Source organism: Drosophila guanche, unplaced genomic scaffold (assembly GCF_900245975.1).
Source record: "Drosophila guanche unplaced genomic scaffold, DGUA_6, whole genome shotgun sequence".
NCBI lineage: Eukaryota > Metazoa > Arthropoda > Insecta > Diptera > Drosophilidae > Drosophila > Drosophila guanche.
In genome coordinates this window covers 4,806,132-4,823,097 of record NW_022995747.1, presented here as the reverse complement: position 1 = coordinate 4,823,097, position 16,966 = coordinate 4,806,132, and the positions used below count along the sequence as shown (strand labels likewise).

General features: G+C 41.5%; 2 protein-coding genes across 2 annotated transcripts in view; one reads left to right on the top strand and one right to left on the bottom strand.

Moving 5' to 3' along the window:
• Positions 1-1,826, bottom strand: part of LOC117583255 (5-hydroxytryptamine receptor 1) — a 51,812-nt gene extending 49,986 nt beyond the window's left edge. Inside the window, exon 1 of the mRNA XM_034271479.1 lies at positions 1,136-1,826. The gene's annotated coding sequence lies outside the window, so the exon portion shown is untranslated. The remainder of the gene's footprint in view (positions 1-1,135) is intronic.
• A 2,791-nt stretch (positions 1,827-4,617) lies between these two features.
• Positions 4,618-5,335, top strand: LOC117583198. The gene is made up of 4 exons (XM_034271401.1): positions 4,618-4,677; positions 4,730-4,885; positions 4,953-5,120; positions 5,180-5,335. The coding sequence occupies exons 1-4, from the start codon at positions 4,618-4,620 to the stop codon at positions 5,333-5,335; spliced, it is 540 nt and encodes a 179-aa protein (XP_034127292.1).
• The last annotated feature ends 11,631 nt before the right edge of the window (positions 5,336-16,966 follow it).

Here is a 16,966-nt window from a genome sequence, read left to right as displayed (position 1 = left end):
AAGCCATATGTGGCGTATGAGCACTACATCCTTTGACACGTGGAAACAATGTGGAAAGAGAGCGAGACATTACGCATGCCACACATTGTGCGGCACCACTCTTCGCCACCATCGTCGAGAGTCAATTTACAATAGATGAAAGGGCAGGCAGGCAAATTGTGCCAAGCCACAGCCATCCATGGCCAAGGAATATCTTGGCACTAATTCCCCAGGCAAACGCAAACACTATCCCCTGACAACACATGTGCCTCGATGGACACGATGACTCACGGTCTGCCGTTTTCCGTTGCTATACTCGTACCTAAACCTAGCGGTAGCTGTAATTAGTGTAAGTGCCCACATGAATTGCCCCGACATCTTTTGGCAGTGCTCGTGCTCTCGTTTTTCCATTTTTCGCTTTGCCATTTTCATGTTCAAGGATGCGCGCCATTGCAGCAGTTCCTGGGAGCTGAAATCATTTCAAAAACAGGTATATCCCTCCCCTGCCCATGCTTCTGCTCCTCATTCTTATGAGTTTTTATTCGGTTTTGGGCAATTAAGCCTGTTGTTTCGCAGTTAAGCAACAGCGGGGCCCCATCTCTTGGGTAATTCTCGACAAACTTTGAAGATAAAAACGGAAGCCTGTGCCTCTGCCTGTGCATGTGCCTGCAAGTGAAACATCTCTTATGGTATTTATTAAATCAAGCGAAAGATGATTCTGTAATTTGATTAGCCAGACACAGACCCATACCCCAAGGGGGCTCCTGTTCAGGTACACGGTAATCAGGTTAATGAAAGAGCTCTCATGTATTGTGTGCTGCCTGGAAAAGGCGTTTGAGTGGCTCTGGGAATCAAAAAACACTGCACCACAAAGTACCAACAAATAACACTCGAGAGCTGTAAACACTTCCCCCCCACTTAGCGGACACTTGCGACTATTTATTTCTCCTTGGTCTAGGTCAATCTGTGAAGCGGAGCATTCCCAATTCGTTGATTGCCCCACAGATTATTGTTGTGTACCTGCCATAAATCTATATTTAAATCTCCGACAAACACTCGGAGATAAGCATACAGATCCCCCAGACTGACTGGGTGTTAAGGTGTTCAACTGGAAAGTCTACTTAGTCTAAAAGCTATAATAGGGTTAAAGACTTACATGAGGCTGGGGTCAACAACACTCTCAAACACTCTCACTTTCACGGCTTTCTTTCGGAAAGTCTTTGGCATAGAAATGTATTTCCAAAAATGCTGCCAAACAGGTGGCAAGTGTCGCACTGATTATCTTAATAATAGCACACAGAATATTGGAAAATACATATGTGGGGGAAATGAAAACTGAGAGAACAGACAATGAGTTTTTGTCCGGTGGAAAATTCTGGTTCCACAGTTTCAATTTTGGCTCAAGCACTTTTCCATTCAAATGATTTTTCTTGATTTTGCTTATACTTGTATAGGAATAAATATTTGCTGTTTTCCACACACTAATGGCATTTATTTTTCATTCAAGTAGCACAAACAGATTTTCCGCATTTCCATTTAAATATTTCCTCAAAACAACTCGCACTTATTTATTTTGTTGTTGGATTTCTCACGCACGTTCGTATTATATTTATTAAAATTATATTTTGTATTATTTTTGGGGTCCGGTGCTGATGCTGGGGGTTAATATTGTCCGCTTTCAATTTCGTTTGACCGTTACACTGGGTTCGGGGCAGAGTCAAAATTCTAAAACGATGGAGCACGCCACACACACAGTCGTCGTCCCGTCCGCGTCCGCCTGCTCGCTGTTCGCTGGCCTGATGCGTGCACGGTAAAAGTTTAACTGGAAGCGGGACTGACGAGCGCCCCTACAACCGACTGCCAACAGCCGACAAACGACGAACGACGACCCACCACACGGAGACCGAGACGGATGAGGAGACCGAGCCCCTGGCCCGAGCATCGGCCTCGTACCTGTCCAGCGCTCTAACAGTGCTCTAACAGCATCTGTTAACAGTGGCACTCTCCGGTTGCCCCCTCTCTCACAGACTCATACTGCTGCGCGCTGTTATCAGCATTATCAGTGTGTCAGTGGGTCTGTCGGACAGTGGCGCTTCTGCAACAGCAAACATTCTCACTCTCTCTGTGGGGCTCTCTTCGTGTCTGCACAGTGGGGTAACGAATTTAGCCAGCCAGTTTTAGAGAGCGCTGTAACTTACAGAGAGAGTGCTGTTACTGCTTGGGGAAGCATTCATTTATAGCATGCGATAACGAAGCACTTTTGCCTGCTGAGTGGAATCATTTGGAAAGTGGAACAACACACCAGTGGTGGCAGCCATTTAAACGGAATTTCATGATATTTGGTTCGTAATGCAAGGTAATACAGGTTGAGAGTAAGTATGACGTTTATTTTAGAACAAATAAAACACAATTTAATTTATTTTGGGACTGCTTTCAGCACTTTAAATGCACTTAGCACAAAAATTCTGCGCGCAAGTTTGAAAATGGCGCCAACGCATAAACTGTATATAAATGTTATGCAGACAAACAGCAAAATGAGCAAGAGAGCGAAGGGGAAAAATATTGAGAGTGACATGAAGAGATGGAGAGAGGTAAGAATTGTATACAGAGAACAAGGAGAGAACGTGCAATGTTAACAGATGCAGCGCTACAAGAAATTCTCATCTAACCTTTTTTTCATAGAAAACTGGTACAGAAGTTATGCTTTAAAGTTCAGTATAGGCACTCATGTATATTTTAAAGGTTTTATACCCAAGAAGAATTTCCGTAGCAATACTATAAGTAATACATTAATTTAAGAGCTAACAAAAGCCCTGCACTGGAACAGATTTAAAAGAACCTTTGAAGAGCAACACAATCTGATTTCAAGCTACCAATATTGGATAGCCTTGACATATTTTTTAAGGCTGTACAAACTTAGGAACGTTACGATTTAGCCATCATAATTTTGAAATCTGGCCGTTAGGATAATTGGCACAAAAAACCGCTTCCCACAAATAAAATACTTAAATTTTCCAATCGTCCAATAAGCATAACGAAAACCCCATACTAGTTGAGACTCGTGTTTATCGACATGATAATAACCTATAGTCAAAACATATAATAAATTGGAGCTTTATAAGCTAACATTAGCTGTCAGCCAGACGGACAAAGAACATACATAAATCCTGAAAGAGAAGACCAGGCCCCTAGCTCCCCCGAAATAAAATGGCAAAAATTATTATTATCTAAACAAAAGGAGGAATCGCTCAAAAGCACTTGGCCCCGAAAAGATTGGTAAAGAGAAGGGAGGCAACAGAGACGCGGGACTGTGCAGTGTGTTCCCCCCTTTCTTTTTTTGGCCCCGCTTCTATTTTCGGAGCTCTCAAATTTGAAAAAAACATGAAAAGAAATATTTTCAATCAATTGGCAAACAAAAACGAATAAAATTTCATATCCGAAGAGAGTCCAACAGAACAGAACTGAACAGCATATAACAGAACAGAACAGAACACTCACATAAAACAAGAAGCAACATGAAAAATGTTGTTCATTCATTAAAAATAAAAATTCATTAAACAGAAAAGATCAGAAATATTACACAGCAAAAATAGCCTCCAATCGAATGCAGTCTCTCTACATAAGAAATTGCTGTTTACTTTCGAAACAGAAACATCATCAAAAACAACCAGGAGTACAAGTGCAACGACAAGTACTGGCAACAAGCTCTCACAGTGCGATGAAATATGATTTTGTAATGCAGGTCCATGTTCAATGAAAGTGCCACAAAACCAAATAGAACGGCCAACAGGCTAACATATTTCAATGCTCGAAGGTTTGATATCCGTTGGGGCTATTCCCGGGTTATTTTTTTAAAGCAGAGCATTTCTATGGCCCAATAGACCCTGCTAATGGGTAGCGGATAGCCACTGACCAAAACGAAAGCGAATATTCCAACAACTGCTGAAATTGAAAAGAAATGAAAGTGTGAACTGCAAGCCAAATACATTTTTCCCCTCCCCCATACGAGTACGTGTACATATATCCTACAGAACAAAGTCCAATAAGCGGATTGGTAGGGAGTCATGTGCTGCGATGCAGTGAGTGCTCAGATGTTAGCCATGTCAATGATTATGTCGCATATGCCAACGCTTAGGTACGGTTCGCTGACTATCGTAAATGTACTTACTTTTACTTGTATTACTGTTTGAAAATAACAATTATTGGCTTCAATTGGCATGTCTGATGTCTGATAATAATTTGTAATGCTTTTAACTAATTAGTGAGCAACAGATAGGAGCCTGCGCGGAAGCTAAGAGAGGAACATTCTTTGACTCCATTTATGTTTATAGAGAATAGATGTGACTCTCCACAGAAGAACATTCAGTACTAAAGAACAGTTGTAAATGTTTATGAATAACAATATAAATAATAAAGACTTTTAAAGCTTCAATAACCATCAAGTCTCTGAAAAATCATTGGCTTTTGTTTTCTCTTTGCTGCACTACTCTCTACACCTCACTTTGCTTAATTGCTCAATTTCACATTTTACTGAAAATGTATTTATAATCGCAATTTAAATACTGCTTTTGCTAAAAATTCAATTGAAAATGTCACGGACCAAATATTTATTGTTTGAACGTTATTGAAATATGCAAGATGTGCGCTAAGCGGAATTGTCTCCTTTTGTTTATAGTGATACTTCATTTGGTGCTAGAAGTGAGTTGAACCAATGAAACAGGATAAAGTATCTAATTATTTCACCCTTAAGATCTCATCCAAATGGGAGTTCACTAATCTGAAATGCACATCCCTGGATAAGGAATTTACCGAGTTCGAATATTGCCATTTGAAGGCGATTAATCGAACGTATAAGTATGTTTCCTTCAAAGCCCATTTATTAAAGACTCCCGTAACCAAAATCAAAGTAAGTATACAACCATTTACATACAGAATATTTGTACATTTCTAAACCTCTTTTCTTTAAATTCAAGGTAAACTTTTCATTGTTTAAACGCTTCAGTGGTTATAGGCCGTTTCTCTACAATATGACGGTTGATTCGTGCCGGTTCTTGAAACATCAGAAATCTTACCCTGTTGCTGCCTTCTTCTATAATATATTTAAGGACTCCTCCAATATAAATCATACGTGTCCCTACGATGTAAGGTGATCCTTCGAATAGTTCATTTTCAATTTATTTTTACTTTTTTAAGTTACCAGCATGATCTGATTCTCGATCAACTTACTGCTACCAATTTGAATCACCAGCTTACAAAAGTTCTACCATTTCCTGAGGGTGATTACCTTATGGAAACAAACTGGATTTTCTACGATATTACCCGAGCTGTGGTTAAATTCTATGGCACTCTTAGCTGAAGTACTGGCTAATTAAATACAATTTTTTGCAAGCTCAGGGAAAAATTTTCCATTTGCGCAGACTATTTATTGAACTTTTCTGATCTCTTCGAAGACCTTTTCTTTCATTAAGCTTTAGGTGAAAACCCTTTGAGAAATGTTGAAAGCGAATGAATTTATTATTTGACTAATAGCTGATGACTACCAGATGTTTCGCATTCCAAGTGAACCTTCGAAAGTGTCGAGTAATTTGTTTAAATGGAAAAAGATACGAGATATGTGGAACTCATCCTGCTCGTCCATTTCAATGTGGCACTTAAGTATCCTCTGACCAATTCGCTGTATTTTTCTTTTAATTTCTCTGTCGACGAGTTGATAATGCCACGTCAATCGGTAAGTCACTGGCTGGGCTGGCTGTCTCTTTCAGGCTACTGCTTTTCAGTTCACCAACTGCTTTGCATCAATCTGACTTTGCCTTGCCAATTATGAGAAACAGAAACAATGCTTGATCTAAAGGGCAGAAATCAGTGGGAATCGAAGCCGCACTCGAGGAAATGCTGTCAGATAGAGACAGAACAAAATCGCAAGTCAACTGAAAAAGAATCATAAATAAAATATGCGCTGAGCAAATACATCAGCCCACAAAACCAAAACCGGCAAACCAGCACAACCATTCCCAGTCCCAATTGGGCGGCGTCGGCTGTCCCGGATCTTGGGTTTTCGACTGGTAACCAGTGGGCGGCAGTTAAGGAGAATTCAATTTGATTTATGATAAATACGCAATGATTTATGCCCTTTGCTTGCGCTTTAGCGTTCGGCTCGTGTCCAGAGTCTAAGCCTGGCAACCGCAAAATCATCGCATTTTGTATCGGGTTTTTTTCAATTTTCATTTCGCTAAAACTCTTTTGGGTCTTCACATGCTAGAAGACCGTCAATCGATGGGTATTTCAGAGAAGAGAAATCAATACATAAAATGTAAAAAATATTAGATAATTCAGCTGGAATATTTGTTGATACTATTTGTTTGACTGAAATTTCATATTGCAATGTATAGAGTAATATATATTTAAATATAATTATTCCATCAAAATTCCATCTGTAACTATCAAACAATCGGCTGAATCTAATACGATTGCATAATACGGTACATTTTTGTTCGACTACTATTCACTTTTATGTATGTTACTGGGGCTTTGAATGTATTCAATTCGTTTTCGATTCGTTTCAGTTCCAAATTTTTTTCGAGAATATAAATTGGCTGAGTCATGCGTTTAAAATTTCGTTGCATACTTGTGCGGGCGCCACCGTCTGACTCTGCATATCGCCCTTAAACTGTGTTTTTCGCGATTGTACGACTGCAGTTGACAGAGACAGTCGACTGTCTATCAGTGTATTTGTATCTATATCTGTTTATCTAACTGTGTGTTTGTGCTTTGGTATTTGCATTTTGCTTTTGCGTTTGTGCTTCTCCGCTTTTTTGTTGCTTATTTATTTAGTTGTAAACGTATGCGGAACGAAATATGAAGGTAAACTTGTTCGACGCTTCATCTGTATTCCCTTTTTTTTGCCTTGGTTTTTCCTGTTTTTTTCTCTTTGATATGAGGAAAGGGTTCCTGCGCTTAAGCATTTCAACCAAAAATGCGTGTTCTTTATGTTTGCTGATGTTCAGTTTGTTGGCCCATATTTCTGAATGATAAATGTGCTGCCGGCAGGCGGCTGGCAAATTAAATTGATAATCGTTGCCAGAAGTTGTGGCGCCTCTAAATCGCTTAAATTTATGTTTATTCTTATCTGCTTCAGTTCAAAGCTGTTCCAAAATCAATTTAATGTTTGTACGCCCTTACCCTTACCCTTCCCATTAACCATAGCTGAAATACACTATTAACTCGCTTTTATTTGTAAAGTCACGCACTCCGCAAGAGCAGAAAGTAAAACAGAAACAAAATTTCAATTATCTTTTGCCTGCGGCTAGGCCGGGATGACAGGGCCCGGGAATGTCGTTATAGGTACCCCTCTGGTGATATTCTATGTGGAGGCTTAAAAAGAAATAGCGAGGAACTAGCTTAAAAATTCCCCAAAAACCCTCTCACCCTTATCACATCCTTCATTTGATCCTAATTAAATGGACATTTCGACAGCTTGACACGAGTGCGTGTGTGCGTCGGTCGGGCTGCGGCTCCGGTTCGTAGTTAATCCCCTTTCGAAGGCTTTAATTTAGTTCAAACTGGGGTTCGCATCAAAACTGACAATGTTAATTGAAAGGCGGACAATGTGCGAAGCACGGGGGATATACAATTACGAAAAAACGTAGAGAGAGAGGATCGAAACTGTAGTTGGGGCAATAAAAACACACTCCTACATTGCGTATACGCACCGTGTTCCGGTCATGAGGAGTCGACGACATTGACAGCAAAAATAAAACTTTATTGCTAATTTATTTGATTAAATTTCACGCCGCCGACGCTGCTGTCACCAAAGCAGTGTTTTTTCCGAGTTCAAATGTATTTTTTCACACAATTGCCGAGTCGGCGTGCTCTCTGACATTTGCTGACACAACGCCTTCAGCCCCTGATTTACAGCAAATTGATAAGAAAGGCAGACCAGACTCCACTGATTATCAGAGACCAGAGATCAAAGCAGGTGTTTAAAGATTTAAATTTTGCCTGCTGTGGCCCACTCTTCCAAAGGTAATTCAATTAGAGAGTGCTCTCCTTTGACTGATCCGAGAGACAATGTTGGATACGAGTCTGCACGCATGATTATCATTTTGAGTTGCTTAAAAGTATGCAAAACAAAACGTGACGCAGGCAGAAGCCACTGATGTCATATGCTTGAAATAAATGCAAATGCCAAGACAATAAATGAAAAATAAATGAACGAAATGCATAAGTTAGAAGCATAAAAAGTCAAGTGCCCAATGTAGAGTTGTTTTATAGTACAAAAAGCCACACATGCCCGCGTTAAAGCCTAGACAATTTCAGGTGTCTAAGGCAAAGACAATTAAAGAAGCCAAAAGGACAGAAAATAGCAAAAGCCCCCAACCAAAGCCATTTCGAAATTCCGCAGCGCTGACATTTCCATTTAAATGCGTTACACACTCTCACTTTGAGTGGGGAAACGAGGTGGGGCAACGGTAGGACCGAAGAACCGGATAACTGGAGAATAATGTCCTTAATTTGAATGACGCTTTTTATGCTCTCAACGTTCATTTGGCTGCTGTGCAATTTCCCTGCTCACTCGGCCATAAAAAACTTTCGCCAAGGAGCGAAACTTTAAGCCCTGCACGGCACGTGGAAATATACCCAGTTACCCAAATCTAGCTTGTCCTTCAAATGGAATCCATGCAGCTGTTTGTGGGTGGAACCTCTGCATAGAATGCCAGGAAATTGTGAATCTAATAAAAATATAAATACAACCAACTAATCACAAGAGGCGGAGAACCTCTAGTAAGTATAAATAGGAAAAAAACACCCACAACAAAATATTTCAGTCTGTGTGAACAGAATGTTTCTCTCTCAGCGATTTTATCGCTGTATGTACGTAAAAAAACATCGAGGCAATAAAAAGCTGTAACTAAAGAACCAAAGAAAACACAAATTGCAGCCGCCGCAACACGGTGGCAGTGTGGCAGTCTCTCAGATTGAATTGCCACGCATCAGCGACAACTGCGGCAGAAAAGTAGCGCCCATAATAGGCCAAATGGTCAAATGGCCAGCGAATCCTCCAGGCATTATGGCCTTAGTGAGTGTAGGAGGATGTGGGTGTGGGTGCGGGACTGGGGGTGAGAGTTGGTATGGGTGTGGAAAAGGCAAATCGAATTGACATAAATTGAGGGTATTTATGGGATTCTAACTACGATTTGCAGTACCCTCAGAAAACTGACGCTTTAACATTGTCCAGCAAATAATTTAATGTGTACATTTGCATGGCACACCATGCAAACAACGAGAATTAGGGAGCAAACAAGAAGGGAATGCTAAATTCGGAGACAAATATTTACATACTTTTGCAGAGTGACAGTTCCTTTAACAGAAATAAATGATTTAATGATCTTTAGAAATATTACATTGTTATAATAGGAATACAATAAAATAGATTTACGAAATAGGAATTTGCCACGAAGCTTTGAAAACAAAACTTTAAAATTGTAAATTACTGCAAGGGTACGCAAATACAGAAAAAACAAAGCCTGCTTTGGGCCTGAACCCGCTGGATTTATCCAGATAAGTAACGCGTTATTTCCCACGCATTCTGGATGATTCCGATTTGACCCTTCTTGTTTGCAGGTATGGAGCCAGAGTCATGCTGAGTTGCCGGCTTTTTTTCCGCCTTTAATCAGAGACTTAATTAGCTTTTGCAACAAAATGCTGACCCATCGCTTGACTTTAAGAAGAAGTAGGAGTATCTGTCTGGCTGCCGATTCAGAGGCAATCAAATCGAATTCTCAAATTTACGAGACTCACTCTACTTTAGCAAATGCAAAGGGAAATATATAATTGAATTGGGGAAAGCCCACATGACGCAAATGTGATTTGCTAGCGGCAGCACAGAAACAACGAGGCAACCTCATTTTCGGGGCTCGAATGTCGAAAGTTGAGCGTGGGAGGCGGACTCAGAAGCGAACGCAAGAAATATGACACTCACATATGTATAAGCCTTCAACCGACAAGCACATGAGTTTGCTCGACAGTTCTCGGGATATTTGTGGCACTGGAATGCTCGTGAAATGCAACAGACAGAAATGGGAATGAAAAAATTCCATTTTAAATGTTGTTTTTCCTGTTTTCTGTGTCAAAACAGAACTCGGTTTATTAGCCCAGCCTGAGCACATCCCCATTCACATCCCCATTCACATCCCCAGAAAGAGACAATCACGAGCTAGTCTTTATTCTGGCTCTCTGGCTTCTGGCTCCTCTGGCTCCTCCCACAAGGCAATTAATCTCCATGAATGAGTTGCATTAGCATGAATATCAGGCGAACAGAGATAAAAGTATTCAGAGGCCATAATCAATATTAATTGAGTGACCTTTTACAGTTTGTATGCAGTTTGCACGCTAATTAAAAGATGTCCGAGAGGATGAGGGAACGGAACAAGGAGAGAAAATTAAACTGAAAATAATTGAAATTGCTGGCTACACGGCAAATCAATTCAAATGCAATAAATAGTAGTTTGTATTTACATGGTAATGCAAAATGCAAATTCCCAGATACAAATAGACTCAGAGTCGGAGTGTTAGCCCGATGGATGGATGGTAATATTGCGTATGCGACGTGCTGGCACTGCCCTGCCATGCCCTGGCAGCAAACAACAGGGCAAACTACAGACAACCTTTGGGGCTGTCAAGTGACAAATTGGACTCTGGGATCCACAGTCGGTCTGGCTATGAAATTTGATTACTTTGTGGTTTGGGCTGCTGTTTGGACTGTTTGCTCAGTGGCTAAGGTCTCGTCTCCAGACTCCAGACTCAGGTTAAGATGAAATCAATTGTTTTCCCCTTGTAGCCCTCGCAACCATCATCGCCTCGGACTCTCATGTGTGTGCATTGCGCTTTTGCATGGGACACCTTGTATGCTTTGGACGAACTCCATTCAAATTGCATTCGCACCATGACCAGAGACCTGTGTCCTGGGCAAATATTTGCTCGTTTTTCGGTTCAGCCTATGGAACTTTTCTCTCAAATCAAACTACGTATTTAATTAGTTTTGAAACGAACATTCTCCAGACCCACCGCCTGGGCTTAAATAAATATTTGCCAAAATCAGTCCCAAAAACCTAACTTTCTTTCTGATCCTAAACTCAACCCTCACCACCTTTTTTTCTGTAGAACACATGTCCTACTTCATGTTGTAGTTAATTAAGCACACGCACTGAGGCCAACACAATTTGGCATTTGGCCATCGCTTATTTGCTGCTGACTTTGCATCATTTTGGCCTGCAGCTTTTTCGCCTTTTTGCCTTCTTCGAAAACCATTTGCAAATGAAGTCGTCCGTCTGGTAAATATTTCTAGTTAAATAAGGGCCAAAGCGAATGTCCGAAAAGAGCCTATGTCGTCCCATATGTAAATTACTTTTAAAAGGCATTTTTATTTGTATTACTTGGATTTTTGGGATGCCAGAAGATTCACTATTTAAATAATTGTTACTAAATATGCAGTAAAAACGAAGGGTAACTGTTCTGGTGTATTTTAATTGGGGTTCTCCCTTTATTTAATCACGTGTGATGCCATAAAAACTAAAGCTTATATTATGAATGAGAAAGGAAGAACGCCTTCCTCACAATAACCTGAAACTCACTGAATATACTTAGTAGCTTCCGTAATGAGTGACTCAAAGATTGATCGAACAGCCATCCAATGCTGCCACTGTCACTTTGAAACTTATACGAACAACACGCAAAGACTTATTGGAACTACATTGATAGCTTTTCTCTTAAACAATATATGCCACAAGACAAGGACAGGCCCCATGGAAACAGACACGAGTGCGAAAGAAAGAAAGGACACCGTTGTGTTCATCGAAAGAGTAATTTAATTTCGAAAAATCAAAGAATTCTTTGAATAATTAGAGCGAAAATATTTAAATATATTTTGAGCGAAAATGTTTTCGAGGAACGGATGGATGGACTACTTTTCAACTTCAAAAGAGGGGAGGGCAGCTCCATGAGTTGAGTGAAGGAAACAAATGCTTCAATTAATCCGCAAAGTATTTATAACTTTTCTTCTGGCTGCTGGCTTCGTGTCGAAACAATTGTAAATAATTAATGCAACATTATACTCAATTACCGAAAAACTTGCATATAAATCCCAAAAGAACGAAAACCGAAAGTCAAAAGTTTTACAAGCTGCAAGCTGTTCGAGGCAAGTTTTCCAAGGGTTCCGCTAAAAAGCTGGAAGTCTCGTATCTGTTATCTCGAATCCAAGCAGACTTTAAACTGTTCCTTGTTCTGCGGTGCAGATGATATTAAAGTGGCATTACAGAAAGAAATCGTTCTGCCCTTTTATATGCAGTTTCGAGCTGAAGTTTGGGAATCCACGGAATGAGGTCAGGCTTTGGCTTTGCTGCAATTTTGGAGCTAAACTGTGGGGCGGGTTAAAAAAGACAAATGCAAATGCTTTAAGTCACAATTTAGCAAGCCCGGACGAGGGCTGGCAATCAACTACAATTTGCAATATTGCAGAAAGGGCCAGGCAGCACTCCCTAGCATTTTCTGGCATCCCATCCACGTAGCGGTGGCTGCACCAACAAAACCTCTCCACAAGCCCACAAAAGCCAACCACAACGCCCCAACAAAGAGCGGTGCCCTCCCGGTCCCGCTTCAACTATGCGGCGACTCATTCCCCACGACATTGTATAAACAACAATTTTAGCGGATATTAAAAACAATGTTGCCACTCTCCTGCTTCACAGATGGGGCAGATGGAACAGACGGTGCAGGCATCATCCTCCTCGGCTTGGCTTGGCATTTCGAGAATGTCAAATTTCAAGTCTTGTTTTGTCACTTTCCATTCAGCTGTTTGGCGGCTGCTTTGTATGGGCCTCCTTATTGTTTGGCCGTGCTCCATTGAACGGCAAGCGGATATCCGCTTGTCGCACTTAAACAGCGTCTACCAAATGCCGAGTATCCCTTTGTCGCACTGTCGCTTTGTCGCGTTGCGAAAGTGCGGAAGCTACTTGGAATCGGACTCGGACTCGTTTCGGGCTTAATTGAAGCCTTTGAAGCCTGTAAGGCTGTGAGGCTGTTGCTCTGTTAGTTCTCCATTCAAGTTGATTAAAATTTAATTTACAGAACATTTCACTAATGGGAAAACATTGCTATTCGTAGAAGAAAGTTCAACAAGTCCATGGGAGAAGTTCGAGGGAGCTCAAACTCAATGCTTTTGCTGTTCATTTGGTGGGTCGTTTAGAAATAGAACAGGAAAACAGCATTAGTCGGGTACTTGGACTATAAGGTAGGCGTTGCTCAAAACCTCACAGAACAAAAATACACTCTAAGGGAGCATTGAAAGATTGAAAGATTAGTAAAATTAGCAGCTTGAGGTAGAGATCAAAGAGTTATACAACCAAAAATACTCTCGAGCCTCACAATTTTAGGGCATCGGCATCCTTTCACTTTTAATCGATATGTAACCCGCAGTGTTTAGCTAGATCCTCACATCTGCGGGTGGACAAATCCCAGTTAATTGTCACTCCTGCCTTAGGGGCCGAATGTCTGTTTGCCTTTGTGGGTTGGTTGCTGTTGGTGGTCGGTGGTCGGTGGTAGGTCTGTGGGTATGTTCGTGATAATGATAATGAGAATGTTGATGTTGATGGTGGTGACATAAATTAGACGCCTATTGGGTGTGAATGGGAAAACAGTATCCGAAGCACCTCCACCATCAGCAGCATTCCAATCAAATCGAACTCGATGTTTGTTAATTAAACAAATTTAATTAAAATTTAAACTGTTGCCGGATCAAATGGAATGCCAAGGGGTTGCCTACAAGCCTTGATTCCTGATTTGTCTTAATTTGGGGCAATTATCTGGTCATGGCCGCACAAAGGCAGCAAAGGCATCCAGGCGTACGGTACGCAGGTGTTTTCCTACTAATTGGCACGTGTTGGCGCGTGTCTGCGCCCTATGGATATACATATTGGCTAATCAAAGATAAAGACGCCCGAGCAGCCGTACTTCCCTCTCTACCCCTGTTTTTTCGGTGTCACTGACATTCGGTGAAGTCAAACATGACCTAAAACATTTGTCTATCATTAACTGCTCGACAATTTGTGCAACCGTGTGCCATAAAAGGCATTGACAGGGCTGTCACACGCACACATCCCCTCAGCCTCAGCCCGTCACTATGTCCCATATGCGCTTTTGGAAGTGAGATGTATGTGCGTGAGTGTGTGTGTGTGTGTGTGTGTGTGTGTAAGTGAGTGCTAGTGTGGGCCATGGCTTAATCAACTTATGGCTAAACAAAAGCACATATAAATTATTTAATTAATCCTTTGGGTTTATTCTGCCGCAAAACACTTTCTCCGAGTGCCTATCCGTGTGAGTGCTGTGCCGGAGTGTGTGCTTCTGCTTGAGTGTGCGTGCGGGCAATCGATGTCATAAACGCACCCACACAGCCTCCAGAGGTGTGAACTGCTTTGCCATGATTGTGATTTCCAATTAATTTTGTTGCCAGGCGAGAAGAATATGCTTCAGTATGCTTCTTGGGAGGCTGCTGCTGCGGCTGTTGCCAGATGTTCGTGTGAGGTGAGAGAATTAAAGTTGAGTTCTGAGTTGAAAGGGGGAAAGGTTATGCACATAAGCTATAAACAAGATGAAATATGGGTTTGTGTGGATTTGGTATGGTAGGTAGAGGTGTACCCACCTACGTCTGTTCAAAACCTATATTGTATTCTTCAGTTATCCTTTCTGTAATTATAATAATACTTTGTACTCTTATCTATAACAAGACCTGATAGCACAATGCTAAAGGATGGCTAGAGGTAAGTTTTCGCACAAGTACCTCACACCTGCATGCCCATCTGCATTCCCCTACACTCTCCAGAGATTCATGGATATACCCTTTTAAGTCCCATAAATATTCATTGCCTTACGTCGCACGGCATTGTAGGTGGGGCCTAAATTGTGCGACAGCAATTGGGAGAATCTCTCTTCTGCAGTTAAAGAACTCTCTGGAATATCACTGTCTGAGGCCAGCCCCGTATTTGCCAGCAACAATACATCTGCACACAATCCAAGTTCATGCCGACACGCACTAAATCTTTGCTTTCATGTTTGCGTTTTTGTTTGAAAATGGACGAAAAACTAAACCCCTGCCCGGGCCAAGTTTTCGTCGGCTTTTGCCCACACACATACACACGCATGCACAGGCACGAAAGGATATACACAGAGGCAGAAGGAAGCCCAAAAACCTATATTGTAGTGGATATAAATCCCTGCCACATGCCTTTATGCAAAGTTTGGATTAAGTTTTTGTCGAGCCCAAACCCAAGTACGAGTACGGGACTGTCCCTGTGCCTGTGCCTGTGCCTGGCCAGAACGTGAATCAGAATGGGACTGAGGCTGAGGCTGAAACCAAGAAAAGGAGACGAGGTCGAGGCAAGGTCTTGTTGCCTGGCAAGGACCGGCTGCCTCTGCATGACTGCCCATATTTGTAAACAATCAGAAAATGTGTCAACTTATTCTTTTTAGCAGCTTCTGTTCTGTTCCTACTACTCCTGCTCCGTGGGTTGAGGAGACATGAGAGACCCCGAACAACAATGGCAACACAATCTGATGCTTGATGCTTTAAGTAAATACATAGTTTGAAATTTGTTTTGTGTGGCTGGCCGCCTGGCTCAAACCGTTGGAAAATTCATTTAAGCCGCTTAGTGAAATTTGTGCTAACAATAATAGCGTCATAATAGGAAACGATTTTAACTTCTAAGCGTCGAGCGTTTAAATTGAACAACAAGTTGGTGCCCAGTCCCCTGTTCTCAAAACATTTGCATAACACTCAAACATCGATGATGCGAGTACTGAAAGGACACACAATACCTATACACTCCCTTAACGGGAGGAGGGATAGGAGCAAATGGTTTGTCAAATTGCAATTGGCAGTGCGGAAAATGAAATCTCAATGCAGTCTCTAAAAGTCGAATGAAAGAAAAACAGGAAGACCATACATAGAGACACACTCACACATACTCATGATGGAGCACGAGCAGGACATTGGACAATTGTCAGCAAAATAAATTGGATTTTGTATTCTTTGCCAGGCTTCTGACAATCGATTTGTCCTTTGTCTGATTTCTTAAATATTTCATTTGGATAAATACTTGTACAGTTGCTCAAGACAAAAGCCAGCCAGCCATAGGCTATTCCATTGTGTCGTCGATTGGCCAGTCAGACAATCAGTCGGCAGTCGTTGAGCAAACAATTAGTAAGCCAAAACCAGGCACACGCCAGTCAAACACACACGAATCAAAGGAGGCAGCCATCAATACCTCTCCTGTTTCAAAGCCATTCAAAACAATCGATTTCAAACACTTCAACAACCGAAACGAAGTCGAGAATCACAAAACCATTATTTAATTCCCGCCTGAACATATCGGTTCCCCACATCTGCATTCATATCTGCCGCAACAAACGCGGTTAAACAGCATCTGTCTAGGCATCGTGTTTCAAAAATCAGGCAAGTTCATGCAGAATAAAGCTATGGTAATATTTGCCTCTAAAGCATAAACAGAAACTTGAAAACTACAGATGCCGATTCGATTTGATTTGTATGCCAAGTGGCTTCCAGATTTCTGTGATCATTAGCCCTAAGTACACCTAATCTAAACCTTTATTATCATTGCAGTAAGGCAAGCAAAATATTTTCAATAACTTTGCCCAAGTTCATGATATTGCAGGCGCATAAACCTTGACAGTGGTTCCCCCAGACGTCAGATGTAGCCGGATGTAGCGCTATAAATAAATTGGCAAATGTGTAAAGTTGCGCCACTCCAACGGGCAGGGCAGCCATAGAGGTGGAGGGGCCCGTTTTGAATATGTCTGTCATGGTTAGAAGCATCAGCACTGAGGCAAGCGATACGATACTGTTGTACGACCGAGAGCACCGTGAGTAGCATTGCCATGGACATCGCACGTGTGGCAGGGCCGCTCGCCGAGAAGCACC

Bases quoted from the DNA above. Each gene is read 5' to 3' on its own strand.
- LOC117583198 (XM_034271401.1), top strand. From the start codon at position 4,618: ATGTGCGCTAAGCGGAATTGTCTCCTTTTGTTTATAGTGATACTTCAT. The intron at 4,678-4,729 runs GTGAGTTGAACC...TTCACCCTTAAG, and splicing joins TACTTCATTTGGTGCTAGAA to ATCTCATCCAAATGGGAGTT. The intron at 4,886-4,952 runs GTAAGTATACAA...TTTAAATTCAAG, and splicing joins CTCCCGTAACCAAAATCAAA to GTAAACTTTTCATTGTTTAA.